The sequence below is a fragment of the Mollisia scopiformis genome (assembly GCF_001500285.1).
Source record: "Mollisia scopiformis unplaced genomic scaffold LY89scaffold_39, whole genome shotgun sequence".
NCBI classification, from domain to species: Eukaryota; Fungi; Ascomycota; class Leotiomycetes; order Helotiales; family Mollisiaceae; genus Mollisia; species Mollisia scopiformis.
In genome coordinates this window covers 127,492-143,675 of record NW_017263619.1, presented here as the reverse complement: position 1 = coordinate 143,675, position 16,184 = coordinate 127,492, and the positions used below count along the sequence as shown (strand labels likewise).

The 16,184-nt window shown below is 49.4% G+C and overlaps 2 protein-coding genes across 2 annotated transcripts; one reads left to right on the top strand and one right to left on the bottom strand.

Moving 5' to 3' along the window:
• Positions 1-9,149: 9,149 nt before the first annotated feature.
• On the top strand, positions 9,150-9,956 carry LY89DRAFT_373828 (uncharacterized protein). Its single transcript, XM_018207071.1, has one exon. It carries the CDS (start codon positions 9,506-9,508, stop codon positions 9,920-9,922), a length of 417 nt encoding a protein of 138 aa, XP_018061316.1. The 5' UTR covers positions 9,150-9,505; the 3' UTR covers positions 9,923-9,956.
• Positions 9,957-10,963: 1,007 nt separating this feature from the next.
• Positions 10,964-14,753, bottom strand: LY89DRAFT_790057 (ATP-dependent protease-like protein la). The gene is made up of 10 exons (XM_018223329.1): positions 13,994-14,753; positions 12,825-13,944; positions 12,511-12,770; positions 12,299-12,463; positions 12,161-12,248; positions 11,753-12,017; positions 11,619-11,705; positions 11,453-11,568; positions 11,348-11,401; positions 10,964-11,299 (listed from the first exon to the last, which is right to left on the bottom strand). Exons 1-10 carry the CDS (start codon positions 14,463-14,465, stop codon positions 11,212-11,214), a joined length of 2,715 nt encoding a protein of 904 aa, XP_018061315.1. The 5' UTR covers positions 14,466-14,753; the 3' UTR covers positions 10,964-11,211.
• Positions 14,754-16,184: the final 1,431 nt, after the last annotated feature.

Below are 16,184 nucleotides of genomic sequence, written 5' to 3'. Positions count from 1 at the left end.
GGTACTGGAAGCTGGATCGTGGTACGGGTTCGGGACGACCTCGATTTGGCTTTTTGGTGCTTGATTTTGGGTTGTCGGTGTGCAATGGGTGAAGGGTACCTTGGAGAGTTATTCTTGTATGAAGAGCGGCAAGGTATATCGATAAGGTATGGTAAGGATATGTAGGTGAAATAATGAGGTATGGGTGAGGCTTGTTAAGCGTGGTCGGTAGCGTCCGCAAATCGTCTGGAAACCGGGGAGAAAAGCAAAAGCAAATGCAGGCGCAAAGTCTGATGGGATGAATGGAAACAGAGCTTGTATTGGCTTGTCTGACAATTCAATTGGACTCTGAGATGGGGCAACAGAGCAGAAAAGGGAGCGTCCCAGCGTGCGTGCCTCGAGCAGCGCGCACTCGATTGGATTGGGAATGGACCGAGTTCGAGAGGCCGTGAAGCAACGCGGTGCACGACGTTGGTATGTCGGTTGGTCGGTATGGTACAGCTACCAGTCAAGTCAAGTCAGTCCGCAAGAAGGAGGTCCCAGTCGTATCCGTCCGTCCTTGGCTCCTTCGTCCCTTTTTTTTCTTCTTTTCTTCTGACACCGTCGTGTCGGGTAGTGGTGAAGTCACGTCGACCCAAGCAGTTGTTCAGCGTCCACCGTTCGCGCGGCTGGTGGGCCCTGGACAGCGGGCTCTGAACTGGGGGCCTGCAGCGTGAGTGCAGCTTAGCGTAGCGGTTTAGTGAGTGTTAGTGACTTAGCGTTGTTCGGGTTAGGCGGGTTAGGCGGGCTGGCCAGTGCTAAGTAGGATATGCCAGGAATGTCGGCTAGCTAGTCAGGGTTCGACAGGGGCGTTGACGGACGGTGGCTCTCCAGGGTAGCAGGAGGACGTGCATTCGCCTGCGGTGTCGACTGGGCGGGGGGGCAGCTCGAGGGAGGTTGATCTTATGGAGTTAAAATTCGACACCCCTGCTGAACTTTAGTTTAGGTCTCCGAGATTCAGTTGCTTGACCAAGTGGAACTGTGGCAGGGTGAGGGTGATGGATGATGGGTAGTGAAGGGAGGGAGTTGGGTTGGCGGGATGGCTTGCTTGAGTGGTTGCTGGTGCTGCTGCTGCCAATCTAGTCTGTCTGGCTCTGCTCATCCCGTTCCCTAAACTTGGGAGGTGGAAATGTACGGAGTCTGCATGCCTGGGAGTTGGGTACTTGGGACTGGGTTCTCTGCGGCGTGTGCATCCGCACGCAAGGGGGCCCAGAAGAGAAGAGAACTCAGAAGAGGCCGTGGAGACAGACCAGACTAGAATTGACCTGCAGCTGTGCAAGGCCCGCTGTCGAGCAGAGACAGCCGTTGGGATGCTCCAGGGCCTCCACGGATTGGCGATCCCGCTGTCGAAGGAGGATGCATGTCCCTTGGGGATCTCGACGTGCGCTCCAACAGCTGCAGCCCGCAGATGCTATGCAGGTGGAGGTGCAGATGTTGACTCCTCTGGACTGGACTTGCACTTCTGACAGACAGCGAGATGCACCTCACTTCTGCTCGCTGCCACCATGTCTGTCCGCTGGAACTCCATGTGAACTCTCATCCGAGCATTGATTCTCGGCCTCTGATCTGGGCCTGGACGACGAAGAGACCAGAGTACGTAATCTCAAGACGACAATAGCTGAAAGGCGAGGGTAAATGGTTGAAGGGGATAGGACAGAAACAGCAGCTATGAAATTGGTCTGCGTACCTTCTTTGCGCCGCCTGAAACGGTGATGTGATCACACAGTCTCTGTGAATAATCTCCGTATGGTGGTTCTTCACTTCGGAGGATGTCGAATGTCTCTGATTGACCCGTTGTCGTTGAGATATGTTGTGGATGGCCGTGCCGTGATGCCTCGCCGTGCCGAACTGCCAATGAGTATCGGCCAATGGAAAGCAGAGGAGACAAGAAGAGGAGAGAGGGAAGAAGAGAGAGTAAAGAAGAGCACAAGCAGTCAACCCAGTACAAGTACAAGTATGTTGAACTTTCGGGTTAGACGTGGAGCTGGAGCTGGAGCTGGCCAGGGGAGAAAAAGGTAGAGGAGAGTCGAGCAGGGAGGCAGGTCAGGTAGGTATGGTATATACAGGCGTGGCGGCTTCCTCCTCCCCCAACGAATGAACAGCTCTCGGACAGGGTGAAATTGACGGCAGATCCACCATCGAGCAAAGTAATGCAATATATATTGTAGCTGGCCGCAAAGTATATGCCGTAGGCGACTTTAGGTCAGGTACCATCGCCGGCACCTCCACCAGCAAGCAAGAGCTGGCGAGTGATCAAAGTGTTTTTCATGCTTTACGGCTTCTCATCCCAGTCCCAGTCCCAGTCCTAGTCCCCGTCTTCGCTCTCTCCCTCCCTACCATACAGTACAAGCACAATCCTCTATGACACTCGACTCGACCCATTCCGATCATGGCGACGACTGGGTTGTCCCAATGCGGACAGCCCAGGAGTTGGCCCGAGTGCGTATCGGAGCTTTACAAAACATGCTTCCTGTCCATCAAACCCGAATCTTGAGCCTCTAATTTCCTCACCGCGGCCATCGTCATCCTCCCCCTCCATACCAACCCTACGACGCCCTCGCAGCTGTCACAGAACCCCGTCATCCCATCATAAACCACCGCACGGCACGCCCGTTGCAATCTTCACCGGACAATAACGAGGACCTGGTCGGCGCGAGCTTGTTCCAACATCGTTACAGTTGGATGTCGATGGTTGAAATGAGATGAGAGCTGAGCACACAACTTTCAATTTACCCCTCCATCTCCAATCCACGCCATCCCGCTCTTCTCATAGGCCATTGCGCATGGCGGGCGCAGAGCAAACCAACAGCGTCGCCAAAATTCGCCAAAATTCGCCAAAATTTGCCAAAGTGTTCGTGTTCTCTTCTCGTTGCAACATATTTCGACAGTGCCAAACAATAGTCCGACCCTTTGGGCGATCCTGATGATCCATCCCGAATCTCCAGACGGGCCATGCCAGGACAATAGCACGACCGGGCTCAAGCAAGCATCAAGGACCCGGCATCAAACGGCTGCGTGCAGACTGAATGCAGGTGAAGGTGCAGGTGGCTTGAACTGCTTGACATCTTCTCAGACTGCCACCAGTTCCACCTCCACCAGATTGAGTTTTTCCACCTTTGCATCAGCCAGTGAGTGGTATTGAGTCAGTCAGTCTGTTCATTTCTACCTACCTGTCTGTCTGTCTTCGCCTACGTAGCTGGGTGCTTCAAGCCTTCAACGTCCGACGCCCACGCACGCCTACGCAAGCATCCCCCTCGACAGTATCCCAATCCCATCCGCAACCCTCGCTCTTTCCCCAGTCAGCCGGCTGTGCCAGTGCGGTCGAGTGGCTGTCACCAACCATATTTGTGATTTCCTGGACACACGCACACTCAACAGATCCGAACACACATACAATACAATACAGTACAGTACACACATACCCGCATACTCAACCGATCTTGCTGCTCGTCCCATCTCCCCAATTTCCTCCATCCATGATCCCTAATCCCTAATACCTATCCCTATCCCTATCCCTCCTTCAATCTGCACCCATCTGGCCTGCGTTTCGGTAACTACGGCAAGCGCCACAAACGATGTCAATATCCATGACCCGGCCACGACCATGTCTACGTAGCTACGGCGACACGTTCTACAGACAGGTACAGGATTCTCCAAATTGTCTCTTATCCTCGAGGGTTCAAGAAGATATCCTTCCTTCCTTCATGAGCACATCCCGTCCGAGGACAGCCCCGGTCTGCAGCAGTCAAAATGCACCTCGCGCATCTGCAAGGCGTCTCCCAATCTGAGACCCTTCCAGCGTCGATGCACTGCTCCATTCGAGCAAATATCGTGTTCTATGTTAGGTACTCTCTCCTCAGCTGGGACATCCATGGCAGCAGCCAGCAGACACCTAAATTTAGACCACCACACGCCGTCTCACTCTCGTCTCTCGTCCCCGATGCGTGTGTCTACAGTGAGTGTGCAGCCCGATCCGCATGAAGAGTCCCGACTCGAGGGGATCACGAACCACAATGCGCCTGTGGTCCGATGTCAGTCAGCATCGAGTCGTGAATTGCTCTAAGTAGTTAGCCGCAGCAGAGGGATATTTGAGTTTGCCAGCTCCAACTTCAGAGACTTTGACAGGGAGTGAGATCCCTGATTGCTACCTGCAATTTGCTGGAGGACGTGGAGCTAGAGCAGCGTCAGAGCACGCCGGCGACGCACGACTTGACCCAAACGGCGGACCTCTGCATCACTTTAGATTTTCTGCTCCAGTTGCTTCCCGCATCTAGCGACGCCATCGTCCGCGCTGTGGCCCACCCTCACCCTCGCTATTGTACTGCTGGACAGGATACCGTACAGGACTAACTCCTACGGCCCACGCCCTTGGTCCAGTCCAACTGACAGCTGCCCGATGGGCTTTAGTGTCTGCCACTCGCTGCGAGCAGAGCTTGCGTGCAGCAGCCAGCAGCATGCCGTGCTGAAGGAAAATCCAGAGGCGTCGTTTTAACTTTGCCATAGTGAGGCTTGGTGGATGTTGGAAGCCGTTGGACTCGTTACCCACCAGAGACTTGGCTTCTGGAAACTGAACGCTTCCCGAGACGACGTGCGCAAGTGGATCCCCAAAGCCAAAACTGCTGTATGAAATACTTCGGACGACAGCTGGACCGGAAGATCACGCCGGAGAACGCTCACGCCTCTGTCACCTTTTCTGGGTCCTGGAAATAAATTGAGCCTCGACGTTGTCAAAATCACCGTCACGCTCAGGAACAAGCATCGCCGTTCAATTGTAGTATAGTAACATCACGATCGACGCCCCCAGAAAAGCATAAAACGGCCTCAGGCAATAGCCCTGCCAATAGTTCGTCTAATTTCGCTCGTTTTGAGGCATAACTCGCCGCCTGGCTCGCGATCCCGAGCGGGGAATAGTCCGATGAGATGAACACATCGCCATCAGCCTCAACATCCACGCAGTGCACGTTTCCACAACATGCGCATCTTCATTATGCCTCCCAATATTCGCTATGAACAATAGCTGATTTCGGCACCCTCAATCATGCGTGCCTTGCCCCTTCCGACCAGCAGAAACGGAAACTGGGAACATCAAGGTTTGCGAGCTTGGACTTTCATTATGCATCTGGCTGTGTGGACGAGTCAGGGCTTCAGGATCGCAGATGACAACCTCTTTTATTTCACAGCGACCTGGCTCTGCGCGCGCTCGTCCATCCTCTATCCTTGATGGCGGGGTGGTGTTTTATGCGACCCTGATCGTGCACTTGTGCGGCTATTGGAGGGCTCGTGAGGTTGCATCCGCTGGTACTGATTGACGGTGTGCAGCCGCAGATTGGAATTGGACCCAGCAAGCACACGACACTGTACGTCTATTATGCCTGCTTCCGGCGCTGGAGCGGTTCCAGAGAACGAACGATCCCAAACAATGCCAATACGAGAGAGAGCATCGGAGCAGATTCTTCTTTGGAAGACAAATCTCAGACTCGTCGTACTGCAATATCAAACCCGGGGACCATTCATCAAAGACACGCCGCCGCCGCTCCCAACTTGCCGATGTTGCCAGTTCACGGACGTCACGACTCCTCGGAACCAAGCGAAAGAGAGAGAGATTGCCCTGGACATGGAAATTTATATCCTTGTCTTTCCACATATGGGAATATATTTTCGGGTATGGATGAAGATCCAAATGGGAACAAGCCAGACAACACGGACATGGCAACGTCCCCTCTCCTGGCTCGAGCGCTCAATTTCCCGCCATTAGCAGACGGACACAGAGGAAAGGGTGAGTTATTGGACGCTATTGATTCCCTGGATCATGATGCGTTTGATGGCCCAACCGAACCATGTGTAATATGAGCATCACGATATAGAGCGACCAGGCCAAGGTTCGGGCTCGTTTATTATTATGCATGTCTGGTAAGAGCCAAAACCTGAACCTGAGCCCTGATACAACGCCTCGTGGCGGTGGCATCATCTCTCGCTAACGGGATGGGGCCCGTCACAAAGTTTTTTCCCTTATCGTTCAGATCTCATCTAATCTCAGATCCACCATGCCATGCTATCTCGTACGACGCAAGACTCTGCACAGGCGTGTTCCTCTTTCTGGGAGCCGAGATGGGATACCAGGACGATCCGTGCTCCCGTTCATCGCTTTGTCGCTCCTTCAGGGGAAGATGCACACGAATGGAATGATAGGGCCAGTGGCCTTCCTTTCCAGACCAACCGACAACCACATTGGCATTGACAGGTACAACGTGCTCTCACATAAAGTTGCAACCACTCCCTAACAACCGTCAACGGCAGCTACCCTCTCCTTTCTAAGCGAGGCCCTCGGAACTACTGGGACTACGTATGTATACCAAGCTTCACCCAGCTTCGAAATGAAAAGCCTCGTAATAAAAGGTCGCAGAAGAGTAAGAGAGACTCCAGCGTGTCACATGTGGCTGTCAATCCCGAGGCTGCGAACGAAAAGTGGACCACGCTTCTCTCATTAATCTCAAACGGCCCAGCGCAAATTGTGCAATGTCGCTGGGAGCGGGAATACTCGCTCTTCGTACTCGTGCCAGTACGCCGCAAGGCGGCAAAGAGTGCGGGGGGCATGAACGAACGAACGTGCTCTTCAAAACAACGATGTCGAAGGCATGAATTTGGCTCATTTCAGATGACGGAGAAATAAAGCAGCGCACGGGGTTTCCTCTTTTTGTCTGTTTAACTCAACATTTTTTATTCTCTCCGAAAAGCCTCTGTGCGCAGTTTATCTGTTTTCATCAAACTTTATTCCAGACTCCATCACTATCATCACTACTTTGAGAGAACCCGATGAACATACCTACACACCGAGCACACACGACGTCGCGAGCTCGATCCACTCCACTCCCAAACGCCCGCTCCACCTAATAATACACCAATAACTTATCCGACATTCTGGATCTGGCGCGCAGATCCAAAAGGGCTGACGGTAACGAGGATCGCCAACCGCGCCATGTCCTATATTCCATGACCCCTTGTTAATATCAGATGGGCACACAAAAGAGGAATTTTTTAATTTCCTTCGCACGTTTTTTCAGTGCATCAGATAGAGTGGTTTTCGGCTGCGAGATCCGAGCTGTTATTAATCAGTCGTGAACACGAAAGGCGCGTGTCGCGCCAAACGCGGTGGTTCATTACTTATTACCTCATGGAAGCTATCGATTACAGAATCGATAGCACGCCGCCAGTCACGCCAATCTCAGCCTTGATGGCCCAGCAATCAATAACGGACGGCATTCTCCCCACTTAGTTGGACTCAGATGCCGACGATGAGGAGATGAGGCGCATGCAGCCTTGTAGTAGCCTTGCTGTCATGGCGTTGCACTATGAGGCTGAGCTGTGAAGGTTCGGTTAGATACTTTTCAATAAGTCAATGCCATGAGTAAGTGAAGTACAGTAGTGGGCTGTGCATCGACCGGCGATCTCCTTGAGGTTGGATTCCAGCTCTTTACTACCACTACAATATGCAATTATTGGGGCTCGAACATTCAGGAATACTTGGTCAAAGTCCCAAATTTCCCCTTCTGTCAATTATTGCATGAGGACTAGTTCGCGATCTTCAGCTTGTGATGCAGCTGCAAGTCATAGTTACTTGAAGCTCTTCCGCGGAACACCGGATTGCCCTGTTTTGCGCCACACTAGTTAGTCAAGACGCGCCTCTCGATCTCACTTCTTGCATTGGCTACCGGAATTCCAACATCGAAGCTACGAATTAAAAGGCAACACATATTGCTTTTTTTTATGTTCCGATCATCCACGATCCTTTCTTCCGAGAGAAAGATCGAGATTGAGATTGAAGATCCGATATCCGATCGCAAAGTCAAAACTCCTTTAATGGGATTTTTCTAAATTCTCCTTGTCTTTCTTTTCTGCCTAAATTGTGAGCTAGCTAACAATCAAGTGAATAGTCTCTCGAATCCGGTTCGGCACATAACCGAAAGCGCGAGCTGGACCTGGAGGCCAGTGCCGACACCAGCCTCTAAATCTAATCCCATTCGAGCAACAGAGTTCGTAGTTTCCTGTGGTGATGATGTGCAGCAAGAAATGCGGTTTTCTTGGCAGCTGGAGAGGAAAGCTCGTGACAGCTGCCAATTGATGGATTAATTTGGCTGACACGGAAATTTCGGTTTCTCTTTCGATACAACTAACTATGTACTTGGGACGCAAACGTACGGAATAAGTTTGTATTAACCGCTACTGCATTCACCCCAGTAAGGAAAAATCCTTAAAATTCTCCTTTCTTTCGATTTCCGATTTCCAAATTTCCCTATCCTCCTATTTTCCATTGAAACATAAAAATGGACTAACAACGCGGTACCTGTACATAAAAACCATTCAGCCTAAATCACGCTCCCTCCACTAGATAGATCATCCTTACTACTCTAGGAAACAAGTCCGGGGAAACAAAGTTCAAAAACTCAAATACTGCGTCGAGGTGTCAGCTAGATTAAGCTCAGGGCTACTGTAGTGTGGCGATCTTCTGCTTGGGTGGATGGGTGGGTTTGGATTGGTGCCGGCACTCGTCGTTGATGGGAAGGAAAGTTGGGGATTGATTTAGTGTGGGTGCAGTAGGAAGGAAGGAAGGGAGGAAAGGCTCGAAGCGAAGTTCTTTTACAGGTATGGTAAAGATAGATAGATAGATAGCGGGGAAGATGACAAGTAGATCTTGTTGTTCGCTCCCGGGACACGATCCTTCGCTTCTTTCTTTTCTTTTCATTTTCTTTTCTTTTTGTTACTTGATCATTAATCATTTCTCGAGATGTGCTACGAAGATAATTACCGTTTCTCGTCTAGCTTTTCTTTGATGTCAAGTATAGTACCTAAGTGCTGGCTGGGACGGACGGCTAGCTAGCTTCTCGGTCCGTGATCCGGTCAGATCTATCTCTATCTGTATTGGAAATTTCCGCGGAATCGGAGAAAAAAAAGAAATAAGAGAGAGCCAAGCAAATCTATCGTGTCGAGCTGAAGAAGAAGAATGTCGTCATTGAAGCTTTGACCGTTGACTCCGAGCGATGATTCACTTGGTACCACAAGACCTTTTCGTCCGCGTGATAGTATTTTCACCGCCCGAAACTCGTGTTCCAGGTTAGGTCAACGAGACTTCTTCGAGCGCAGTCCATGTCTTGCACTTCTGCAAATGGTCGAGAAAAGATCCACATCTTATATTTCTCGACGTGCCGAGAATTCTTCCGTTGTTCGATCTTGGATCGGGAAAAAGGAATACGTGCGTGATAAAGATGTCTCAGCAGGGAAAAAGTATTTCCGGAGAGAAGAGCTGAGACATAAAAACAAGAATGTACCTCGAACAGGAAATATACCTGCTTTCGCCGAGGTCTGAGATTTCGTGATTTCCGAGTTTCTGAAGGATTTTCTGAGCCACCTGTTTCGTCTCACGTTCTGAAGAGATCGAGGAAAAAGAAAAAAACAGTAAGACAGGTTATTGCGTGATATTAGGTTTTGAAAGATGTTCGTTTTGTCTCAGCTCAGCTTGTGTTTTTGGGGCTTGAATATTCCCGTTGTGCCGTATACATGCTGTCGAACATGTCTCTCTCTCTCCCCCTTCAATGTCTCTACTTGTCGAAGCCACTTATCCTCGGACAACCACATTCGCACGTGCGGATGGATATCTGTATCTTTTCTCCATCATCATCACCACCACCCACGTGAACCTTCTTCAAAGTTCTGCCAAAATGCAACACCCCTCTCGTTCCTGCACCTCCGCTGCAAACAATCTATGCATGCATGTTCAAGGACCCATGTAGATGGCTTTCTGCAACCCGGAAATGCTGGGTGCATTAGCAAGCATGCATGCATACTCCTCATCATCCACCCCAAGTCAACTTGTACTTTTTTTCTAGCAAACAATAATAAGTGTTGCTGAATGCAAAAAAATCTTCTACACGGCATGAATCCTGGGCGCAGAAACAAACATACATACATGCATGCCATCACATGCCCCAATATGCTTCCCTTCCCGAAAAAATATGCATGCAGAGTTCCAGTGAAGGAACGAGAGATAGATATCTTCCGATACCCGTTGGTTGCATGAACCATTTGTCCGCAAAACAGTTCATCCCAACGAAATCGGAGGGTGCAGATTCGGAATATACGTGCCGGAACATTTTGCAAGTGTGTTTGTTGTTTCTTCTTGCCCTAATTTCTTCTGAATTTCCGAGGGCACACACACATCTCACCTTCTCTCCTTTGAGGTACCATCCCAACTCAAAACCATTCATCATAACTACCTCCCAAACAGTACGAATACCCACATCATCACCGCCCAACAACAACAACAATAAACCCCCTCCCTCCCACACCCCAACCACTCCTTCTTCCTCCGAGCCCTAGTCCCACCTCACACAACATCCATCCCGTCCCACCCCTTTACACGTGACAGAAAATTCCCTAGCTCCTCCTTCTCCTCTTCCTGCGGTTACCTGCACTCGCGGATCCGCTTGCTTCCGACTCCATGCTGTGCTCTCTCATTGTTTGTGTATCCCCATTTCGCTTCGTTCCGAGGGAGGGAGGGATCACGTTGCAGCTGAATGTAGTCGGCAGTCTGGGCCGGCAAGAATACGACGTGTCGTGTAACGTTGCCCTTGCTTCGTTTCGTTTCGTGTTGGTTTGGAGGAAGTGATCGTTCCCGTCGTTGCATTGTACATTCCGGGCTCCGAATTCTGTGTCCGGGGATTGTTGCTAGAGTCTAGATCTCCATTCCATCCGTTAGCTTGAAGAGCCCTGCTCTAGAACCCGAGTCCAACATTGAAAATCGCATGCTTCAAAATGACAGCTCATCTCGGGGAAAGCGATATGTTGTGCCCCACGAGACACAACGGTGATGATCTCTCCTTACCTCCTTCCGAGTTAATGCAAGACGATAACGACGGCACATTCCGAATTTGCGGCTCAAGGGGGTTAGATAGTAATGTTTATTCCATGCCCTATTACCTAGTCCTATTTTGTAGTGTAAATACATCTTTGAACGCCTGCTGCTGTGATACCATTCCATAGCACTCCAAGATGAGGCTGAAGGAGGAAGCAAATGCTACGCTGTGCTGTGCTCTGCCCAAACCAAAAAAAAAAAGACAAGGTAAGAATGAAATGAGTGGAGATCAACAGTAGGGTTGATGCTCAAGAGGATCGCCTGCTTGACCGGGAGTGGTAAGGTGCTCACAACTGACTTTCGATGCCAGCGAAATTTTGCTCGCCGGGCCAGTGTGCTTCAGGCCAGACGTGGCGCATTGCTTCCCAGATATGTCTATTGCACGTTAGAGCCATCTTAAATGATGGTAAGAACTGCACATACCTAACGTGGATGATCTCCAATCCATCTTTGACCTCCTGTGGTAAGTCTTTGGCACTGAAATAAGGTTAGTGCATGCAAAAAGATAATCGGAGTATTGTAACCTACTCTTTCCTGTTCTGCGCGGGTAGTAAAACGGTCTTGACGCCCGCTCGGAGAGCACCAATGAGCTTTTCCTTGATGCCACCGACAGCTGTAACACGGCCTCGGAGAGAGATCTCACCCTGACTCGTATTAGCATAGTGCCTCAAACCTACTCGGAAAGAAAACTTACCGTCATGGCCATGGTTGGAGGTACAGCCTTGCCAGAGAACAAGGAAATAAGTGCAATTGTGTGAGCCATACCGGCAGATGGGCCATCCTAGCGAATTCAGTACATTGTCATACCTTTTGACACATTCAACATACCTTTGGTATCGCACCTGACGGGCAATGAACGTGAATACTACGATTCTTCATGATGTTCTCGGAAGGATCGGCTGTCAGGCCAAGTTCGTACGCATGGGCCTTGACCCAACTCAGTGCAACCTCGACACTTTCTTTGAGAACGTCTCCCAGCTTTCCCGTGAGCTGCACGCTCCCGCTTCCCGGCATATCGGCAACCTCGATGAAAAGTATGCTTCCGTTGCCACCTGAGCTGTAGGCCACGAGACCAGTCACTATACCGGGTCGACTGAGTACAAGTGTCAGCCATCACCTCATTCTAATATATTTTCGGAGATTTTGTATCTCCTATCTTGCATCCCACGCAGTCACCCATGGTTTGGGGAGTACAACACCGGGAGGGAGTGATGAAGAGGGGGTTCGGATAAATACCTTGTTTTCTCGGCAATTTCCTCGTCGTACTTTTCGATTCCGAGAATGTCTTCAATGTCCTGCACAGATAGTTGCGGTTTGTATTTCTCTGTAAGACGTGTAAGCACCGCTCATGTTGGTCAGATAGGGAAACTTTACCCTCATGCCCGGAGTCTTTTGCTTCAGCATATTCCACAGCCTTCGCACGGCAGACGGAACCAATCTCTCGCTCCAAATTTCGGACTCCTGATTCACGAGTATAGGACTCGATGATTTTGGACACAACATCCTGATTGAATTCTACTTGCCCGTCTCCAAGCCCGTCTACACGGCGTGAGCGATGTGCAGAACACGATTAAAAGGGTACTCACTTGTCCGGATTTGTTTCGGAATTAGATGTTGTAAAGCGATATGTCGTTTTTCTAGGGTGGTGTATCCTGACAAGTAAATTGTCTCCATTCGGTCCAAAAGTGGAGGAGGAATTGTGTCTAGACTGTTGGCTGTTGCAATGAACAAGACTTTGCTGAGATCAATTGGGATATTGACGTAATGATCGGTGAATGTGTGATTCTGCTCGGGATCGAGAACCTCCAACATGGCAGCTGAAGGATCACCGTTGAAGTTTGTCGTACTTTGGGACAATCAGCCTCAACATTCGACCGAGAATGTCTGGAACATTACTTACCCAACTTTGTCAATCTCGTCGAGGAGAAATACTGGGTTGCATACACCCACTTTTTTCAACCCTTGCACAATCAAACCAGGCATTGCTGCAACATAGGTCCTTCTATGACCTCTGATCTCAGCTTCATCCCGAACACCGCCAAGAGATATTCGGTGGAATTTGCGCCCAAGTGCTGTTGCCACCGACTTCGCTAGACTTGTCTTTCCAACTCCTGGAGGGCCAACCAGAAGAAGGATAGGGGACTTATCAATCAGCCGCTTACTCTTCAGGATTTCAACCTTCTCTTCGGCTTTCTCTTCCTCTGCCTTTATGATCTGGGTATTCACATCCTGATTAATAGATTGTTTGAGCTTGAGAACAGCCAAGTACTCTAGCAATCGTTTCTTAACTTTCTCAAGTCCATAATGATCGTCGTCTAGCTGTCTCCTCGCTCTTGGTAGGGTCTCGACACCTAGCTGATCTTCTGTCATCGCAGACCAAGGAATTTCTGTCAAGGTTTCTAGATAATTCCTGGTGACTTGGTATTCTGCTTGGGCTGGGGACATTTTCTTTAGACGTTTCAATTCTCGATCTGCGACTTTGGCGGCCTCCGGGGACATCTTTGCAGCATCAATTTTCTTCTTCAATTCGTCCATATCATTTGGTTCATTCTCATCTTCTGGACCTCCGCCCATGCTAGCCATCCCAGGTGGCATAGTCATTCCCGGTCTTCTGGTTCGCTGATTGATTTTGTTCATCTGGTCCAGATCGATATTGGAAGGAATAGTACTGGTAATTGTTGTGATGCTAACATTATTCTTGATATTCCCAACCTGTCGCTGGAGCAGCTCGATAGCCTTTTCGACCCTTTCCTTCACATCCAAAGCTGCCAAGATCTGCAGCTTTTCCTCGAACGAGCTCTCAACAATGTTGGCCATAAAGTCTGCTAGAACCCCAGCATCTTGTAGTCCTTTCCGTGCTATGAATATCTCAAGACGGCGTGCTAGCACGGGTGATAGGCCTGACGAGCCGGAAGTGCGAGGAAGTAAAGAGGATAGTCGAAGGAGAGTCAAAAGCTCGCGTGATAGCTGTTTGAGATGTGCAAACAGGCCTTGCATGGCCACGTCTTCTGGATTTATTGCTGGAGTATTTTAGCACATCTGCCAATCCAAAATAATGAATATGCTCACCATCATCGTATTCGTATATCACATCCGCTCCAAAGAATGGTCGATCCTGGGTGATGTTCTCTATCCGGACTCTAGCCACTCCTTCCACCAGCAAAGCAAACTCTCCAGTGCCCCGACCCTCCACACCAGATATCTTCGCTGCTGTGCCAAATCCAAACAAATCTTTCTTCGTCGCTTGGGATGGGTTTATGTCTACTCGTTCTTTAGCATCCGACTTGTTCTCGTCCTGCGAGATCAACTTCTGCCCATTCTGGGACAAGGATGGGGAATTGAGCGGCACGCATGCGATGTTGACATTGTCGAGCCTTTCAGCATGAGTTTTCGAGGCTGCACGGCTGTATACACTTGAAAGTAATGCTGGGATGTCTGGTCGATTGCCCGCAACTGGTATCCTAAGGACAATTCCGGGAAGAAGGACTGTATCTTTTGCTAATGGTATGATCGGGAGCGTAGCGGCCTTAATAGGCGCCATACTGCTCTGCTATTCCGAAATCCTAGCTTTTTTATCGAGAACAAGATGATGAGTACTGCTTGCTGTGGCCGCGATATCGTTGATCGTGAAGCTGTAGTTGTCGTGTGCATGTGTGGAGTAGAATGCGGAGGAAGCTCAGCTGTGGCAAACAACAAATACCGTCATCGCGTGCCGAGGTTGGATTCCGAACATTGAAGATTACTTCTGTGCAACAATGACACGCGGGAGGAAGGTTCCCTTGCCTGATCAACTTAAGTCGAACATTTGTGTCAGTACATGACCTGAAATATGCCAATTATAGGTCAACTCACGTTCAACAATGGCTTGGAAAGCTCGAGGAAAGTCCAGTCACGTGCTTTGTCGAGATCATGTGAATCCTTTCGAGGTTCTGCAGAACTTGAGGCTTCTTCCAATCTTCTTGAATGATGCCGTGAGCAAGGGAAAGCCTTGAGACTGCAAGTGACCATTTAAATCGCAGACTTTCGTACTTCTTTGAGCACACCGTCCGAGCGTTGCCCGAAATCTTTTCGTATTCATTGTTCTCTCAAGTCTAGTTGCTAATTGTACATATTTGAATCATTCTCAGTTATTGTATTGTCAATGTTCCATGTCTACGCTGCGTTGTTGTCTATGGAGCGCAGATGCGTAATCATATTTCATCTCAGATTTCAAGCAATCCTGATAGTCGAAGCTCAGAGATTTCGCTCGATGCTTGTACAGTACAAGTTCGTGGAGTTAGAGGACTGAAGGTACGAACCACAACGACTGTCAAGTGATATTGCCCATCGTCTGCGGTCCTGGGATACATCATAAGGTTGCAAGTAATAGCAGGAGTGCCGGACCAAATGGCATTTGGTAGGTATGTACGTTCCTAGTCATTGCAGCAAGACGCGGAGGCAAGGTCGTCCATGCTTTTACTCTAGGCTGAGGACATCAACGAGTATTTGTTCATTGTCTTGCTATTCTCGCCCCAGAGAGTTGTTATAGGTAAGAGCTGCAGGTATACAGGGGTATGTAGATTCTATTACTCCTTTGAGAGCCAGCTGCGGGAATCTCTTTGTGTCGAGCTTTTGTGATTTGCAGCCTGACCGAAATCTGGAAGGGAGTTTTGGACAGCGACAAGCACAGCATCGACAAGACATTGGGCAAAGAGATGAGTAAACCAGACGGAAAGCGAATGCTGCGCCAGTACTATCTGGTGATATATGTGGAACACCAAGCCGCGGAGTGAGTGTGAGCGCGCAATCTGTGTACATGGAATATTAAAAGCACAGGTAAGAGACAGATTTTATGTCAAGTTTGCAGATTTTGATAGTCCTCTATTTTTCATTCACCATAAAGGAATTTTAGTGAATTCATTTCCCCGAAATTCCTGCAAACTTACCGCTGGGGAAGAATTTCTACGGGTATATAATAATCAAGACCACTCTCCTAGTTACAGCAAAGAAAACTTCAGCGATGAAGAGAACCTCGTCATTGAGGAAAGGGAGGAGGATACGGGAGTCGGCGTTCAAACCCGGTTTCAGAATTTGCTTATACTGTTCATGGACCTTGCGCTTTCACTTGCCATTGTTTTATTTTTGTTGTTAATATCTGATTTTCTATTATTAGCCCTTTATTTTTGCTGTTAGTTTCTCTCTGCTATCTATTACAATCCGCAAAACCCACCCGATAAATCACCAAGCAGGGAAGGGCCGGGACTTTCACAACTCCCAATGA